This window comes from Vicia villosa, linkage group LG1 (genome assembly GCF_029867415.1).
Source record: "Vicia villosa cultivar HV-30 ecotype Madison, WI linkage group LG1, Vvil1.0, whole genome shotgun sequence".
NCBI classification, from domain to species: domain Eukaryota; kingdom Viridiplantae; phylum Streptophyta; class Magnoliopsida; order Fabales; family Fabaceae; genus Vicia; species Vicia villosa.
Genome location: NC_081180.1, coordinates 208739578 through 208745848, shown reverse-complemented (window position 1 = coordinate 208745848; position 6271 = coordinate 208739578). Strand labels below are relative to the sequence as shown.

At 35.8% G+C, this 6271-nt stretch overlaps 1 protein-coding gene across 1 annotated transcript; it reads right to left on the bottom strand.

The window, feature by feature from the left end:
• Positions 1–2408: 2408 nt before the first annotated feature.
• Positions 2409–5002, bottom strand: LOC131594147 (uncharacterized). Its single transcript, XM_058866243.1, has 6 exons — positions 4736–5002; positions 4456–4623; positions 4252–4377; positions 3849–4122; positions 2886–3367; positions 2409–2726 (listed from the first exon to the last, which is right to left on the bottom strand). The coding sequence occupies exons 1-6, from the start codon at positions 5000–5002 to the stop codon at positions 2409–2411; spliced, it is 1635 nt and encodes a 544-aa protein (XP_058722226.1).
• Positions 5003–6271: the final 1269 nt, after the last annotated feature.

The following is a 6271-nucleotide window of genomic DNA, read 5'->3' as shown; positions in this document are numbered from 1 at the left end:
CTGTTCTGTCTCTTGTGTAATCTCTGGCTTCTTTAGCATCCATTGTTTTACTGGTTTATTCTTTTGCTCGCATCTATGCCCAATTTTCTTGCATATGTCACAGTAGGCTGGCTTTCATTCGTACTCAATTGCTTGCTTGATGACACTACATTCATATCCTTTGATATTTATCTCCTTCGAATTGTCCTGTGTAATGTCAATTTCCACCAGGATTCTTGCATAAGATATTCTTAACTTCTTTGCTGTGCATTCATCAGTAACTAATGGTGTCCCTATAGCGCTCCTAATCTTACTGAGGCTCTTTGCCCCCCATAAATGCAGAGGTAGCTGAGGCAATTTCACCCACACAGGAATAGTGCGCAACATGTCATCTTTTAGGTTGAATCCGGGCTTCAAATCCCTAAGCAGCATCGGGTAGTTACGAATGGTATAAGGACCACTCATGTATACCGCATCCTTATCATCCACAGAGTGAAATCGGAGTATGAAATACCCCTCATCATTGTAATACATGTCCCGTAGCTTGACAAAGTTCCAGAACTTAATCATAAATTGCTTAACCGCGTTCATACTAACTATGCCTCCTAAGACATACATGATTAGAGCAGAATCCCAAAATCTAACCTCTTGTTCAACATCTGCTTCTTCAATCTGAACTTCAATTTCTCCATTATGCATCTTCGGAGTGATGTACTCCATAGTCATGCCATTCCCTGGGTTTCGGTTACCGCTGAGAACATCAACCCAAAGCTTGTTTCCTTCTGCGCTTGTACCCTCCAGATCTAGGGTTTTCCTCTCATCAACATTTTTCTTCGTCCCTTCGATCGTCTGAACTATCGCAGGTGTTGTCTTCGGTGTCCCCTCTTCCTCATCATCATCGCTTGCAACAACTCCATCAATTTGTTGGCTAGAGGAAGCCACGGTGGTAGGATTTGCTTATGGCGGCGGACCCGATCGTTTCAGTCTCCCCCTCCCTCTTCCCATCGCGACTATTTCAATTATTATTATTATTATTATTATTATTATTATTATTATTATTATTATTATTATTATTACTATTATTATTAGTCAAATATTATATTATTATTACTAATAATAGTGGCGGCTGAATATTATTATAATTATTATTTTATTGATTATTACTATTATATTTATTATTATTATTATTATTATTATTATTATTATTATTATTATTATTTATTTTTAATATAGAGTTGTATTTAATTTATAAACTTTTCAATAAATTTAACATAATAAGAATAAAAAAAATATAAAAATTAAATTTTTAAAAAATGTATAATTTTTTAAACACTCAATTCAATGACTATTTAGGGAGTAAGTAATGGAAGACGTTATATAAGTGATTTTTATTTAAAATATATTAATGGTAAAAGAATTATTAAAATTAATTTATAGTTAATTACAAATTTAATTTTAGAAAATGAGTAGTTTCATAAACAATCAATTCAATAACCATTATTACGAATTAAATTTTAGAAAATTGTAATTTAATAAACAGATTCAAAGGCCATTTAAGGGAGAAATCAATGAAAAAGTTGTAAAAATAATGTATAGTTTTATTAGTGTTATTAAGTTTTATAGTTTTAACATTATAAATAAAAAACTAAAGATTCCTCTCAAAATAAAAAAAGAGAAAACACCCCTATTTTACATTTCAAATTAAAAAATATATATATAATCTTTAAAAAGAATAAAATGAATAAATATTTAATATACATGAATTTTTTTATAATAAAGTTAAAAAATATTTTTATTTTATATTACTAAAGAGTTAAAATAAAATGTTTATAAACTTTAAACTATCATATCATTTTATCTTTAATTCCATTTATAAATTATTATTTTTATAATATTTTATCTACTTCACTTCTTTAACATATAGTTTTGAGTTTGGGAAAAATATTTTTATTTTATACCATGAAAGTATTAAAATAAAATGTATATAACATTTAAATTATCATATCACTTAATATTTAGTTTATTTTTAAAAATAACTATTATTCATAATATTTTATTTACTTCAATTCTCTAACATATCTTTTTTTGATTTGAGAAATGTTATAATAATATTTTTTTTTTTTTTGGAAACAAAGATAATTTTATTACCAAAAACAATGATTACAACCGATCCGAAGATCCAGGAGATGCTTCACACATCCTATATCCTACACACCCCTTAATGTATAATACTCAAAGTATCAATGTTTATGTGGTGTTTGAGATTCTTATGGAGACTACCTCTACTCAAAGTATCATGAGTAATATTTTTCCAAATCTGAGTATTGACTTCTGCCTTGTTGAAAATCACATCATTACGGTGCTTCCAAACCCCGTAGACACATTCAGCGACAACAATTTTTAATAGATCCTTGTGCCAGCCGTTCCTTCTACTTTCTACTATAAACCACTGTTTTTCTTGTTGCCATCCCAGTGTCCTTGACCTTGTCTCTGCATTTGAAAATATTGGCCAGCAACCATGAACAATTCTTGTACTGCCAGTCCATAGCTGAATGACACTTCAGATAATATGCAGATATCCACTTTACCCAAAGCTTGTCGGCTTTGGCCTGAATATTCCAAAACAGTTTCCCCATAGTGGCTATGTTCCACTCCTTCAACGACGTAATGTTCAATCCACCCAAAACTCTCGGATTGCAAACAGTATCCCATGCCACTGGTGCCTTCCTAGTCATGTCAGCATTGCCCTTCCACAAAAAACTCCCTCAAATACTTTCAATATGTTTGATTATAGTTTTGGGCAATGGGAACACATTCATCCAATAGGTGGTAACCCCAAATAAAACACTCCTGATCAATTGGTACATGCCATCATAGCTCAGTAATTTGGTTATCTAGTGTCTAACCTTGTGCAAAATTCTATCAACCAGAGGCCTACATTGGTGAATATTCAGCTTTCTACAGGACATCGGAACACCTAAATATTTGAATGGGATTTCGCTTGCAGAAAAGTCTGTGATTTGGAGAATCTGTTGTTGTACTGTTGCATTTATCCCTCTACTACAAACCTTGCATTTAGTTGGGCTGGCCATTAAACCTGTCGCCTCTGAGACCAAGTGGAACTCCCTCATCATAATCTGCACAGAGACTGGATCACCTCTAGTAAACATCATTAAATCATCCGCAAAGCAAATGTTGGTGATCCCTGATTTTTTACATTTGGGGTGAAATTTAAAAGCAGGCATATGTTTCAACTTCCTCAAGCTCCTATGTAAATATTTCATAATCAATACAAATAAGATAGGTGAAATGGGGTCGCCTTGTCTCAGACCACGCTTTGCTTGAATACTCGGACTAGGCTTTCCATTAATCAAATATCTATAGGTAACTGTTGTGACACATAGCATAATTCATTCAATGAAGGTAGGGGAAAACTGAGCTCCCTCGTAATGTCCTCCAGGGCTTGCCAATCTACAGTGTCATATGCCTTTTGGACATCCATTTGAATTGCACACCTAGGAGAAACATGCTTCCTACCATATCCTCTGAGTAATTCATGGGCCAAAATAATGTAGTCTTGTATGACTTTACCCAGGATAAATGCAGATTGGCTGTCATGTATGACCTTGCTAATACACCTGCTCAATCTTTTAGTGAGGATCTTGGAAATAATTTTGTAAACCGTTGTGCAACAAGCTATAGGTTTGAGATTCTTCATGGTTTTGGCCTCAGGAGATTTTGGGATAAGTGTAACAATGGCATAATTAAAGGCTGGGTGGAGTCTTTTCTTTACAAAGAAATCTGTAACAGCTGCACACATATCCAACTTTGTAGTATCCCATGTCGCCTTAAAAATTTGGAAGTGTAACCGTCCCCCCCAGGGGCTTTGTTGTCTCCCACCCCTTGAAGGGCCTCCCAGATTTCCTTTGTAGAGACAGGTTGGATCATCTGTTGTCTATCCTCTTCATTCAACTGGTTGCCATCCCTCAAAGCTACAATGTCCACATGTTTCAGTCTGGAGGAGGCTGTTCCAACTAACCCTTTGTAGAAGTTTACAACTTCAGCCTCAATATCTTTGTGCTCAGTTAACATTCGACCATTTCTATCTTCTAATTGTTGGATACCAGCTTTCTTGTTCTTCTCCTTGACTATAGCATGAAAGTAAGCGTTATTCCCATCACCTTATTGGAGCCATTGGACTTTTGATCTTTGTCTCAACATATTCTCTGCCGCTTCAGTAGTATATATAATCTCCTTGGTCCATTTCTGCACCTCATCAAAGTGATCCTGGTTGAACAGATCAGCAGCTAGCATATTTTCAGCCTGGGCCAGATTCAATCTTGCATTTTGTATGTTCTTCACTCCATCAGTAATATGGTAGGTGATGGCTTTGAGATCCTATTCCAGTCTCATCAATTTATTCCAAAGGATATACTGTGGTGGTCCTTGCATTCTTCTGGCCCAATTGGTTTTTACAGTATCTCCAATATGAGGATTCTCAGTAATGCAATTCAAAAATTTGAACTCCCTGTATATGCCTTGTTTCCTATCTTCATTCTCCTTTTGTTGGACTCTAATAGGAGTATGGTCTGAGATATACGCATTAAGAAATTCCTTAACTATCTTGGAACTTAAGGAACCAGGCTGCAATACAAATAACATGATCTATCTTGGAATATATCATCCCTTAACTATGTTTGTTGGACCAGGAATATCTACTTCCCAAGCTATCATGTTCACTCAAATCAGTGCTAGCCATCATATCCTCTAATGCAGTATATTCATGGCTTTGGACAGGGTGTCCTCCAATTCTATCTCCCACCTTCATCACATTATTGAAGTCTCCAAGGATCATCCAAGGTTCTCTCTGCCCATACTCTTGGAGTGTCTTCCACTGAAGATTTCTAAGAGGCAGTTGATTATGAGCATATATTATAGATAACCAGTATTGAAAAACTCCCTGAGCATTGAAAATCCTGCAGTGAATATGTTGTGTAGAAGAATCCACTTTCTCCACATCCATGATAGTAGGATTCCATCCAAACCAAACTCTTCCATTGTCATGGGCTTCATAATTGTCTATCCACTTCTAATTATTGTCGAATACTTTCCTGATAGTATTAGCTTTATTACTCTTCACTTTAGTTTCTAATAAGCCAACACAAGACACTTTATGTTTCCTGAGATGGGCTGCAATCTCTACGTGTCTTGCCCTTTTATTCAAGCCCCTTACATTCCAAACAATCATCAAGAAATTTTGTCAGCATCCCCCAGGCAGGCTAGTTCCAGCACCTAGGAGATCAAAACCATTCTGACACACCACTGTAGGTCTTCCACCACCTGTATCCAATCCCTTGCCTTTGATAACAGATTTTGCCTTTATCCAGTCCAACTGAACTTTGCCTGTTGTTTCTGGTTGTACTTGTTCTCCAGTTGTGTTCCCATCAGTAGTGTTCTCAGCAATAGGGTTCTCATCAACGACATTCTCAGCTTGTTTTTTCTTGGGTTCCCACACCCTCTCTACTTTCTCAGGCCCTTTTTTAATAATCTCCTTGCATTCATGTCCCACTTTATTGCATTTTATGCAAAAAGTGGTTTCCACTCTATGGTGTCGTTTTTTTACCTCCCCGTTTCACTTGGGAGGACGGCACGCTAGACCCTTCACGCGAAATTTGGAAGGAGAATGCGCCCATGGTGGGATGAATTTTGTTTCAGTTCTTCCTACGATATCACACAAACTTTCTTATTTGTCCTACGAGTAGGAAATGGGAAAAAAGATCTCAACTAAACCCTAGGAGTTTGCTAAGTGTGGGGATTCACCTAGACTAGAATTCTGGAGTCCGGGGGGTCGGTTATACATAGGGAAGTGTTTAAGCACCCTACATATCTGTAGTACTCTACAGGAACCTTCTCTGTGTCATTTGTGTTTGTGCTGCTAATGATTATTGGGAAAGTTTCTCCTTTGTATTAGGAGAAGGAATTGAATTGAATTAAAAGAAGACAGACTGACTGACTGACTGACTATTTTTGGTATTTTATTAGCTCGCTGAGATTCCTTGTGAACCTCATGCCTACATATCCCTAATGGAAGTCAGAGCTTAATGTAGTTCGGGGAACTAATTAATTATTAATTATTTTTGGTGCCTTGCTTGAAGCTCAAGGTTGAAGCTTGAATTAAATCTCTGTTTACAGTAAAGAGTTATGAAATCATCTTTACAGAGAGGTATTTCTACTATTCCACCACAAACATTAAAAGAGTGACAGAATAACTGAATTCATTTCATTCAAGAGG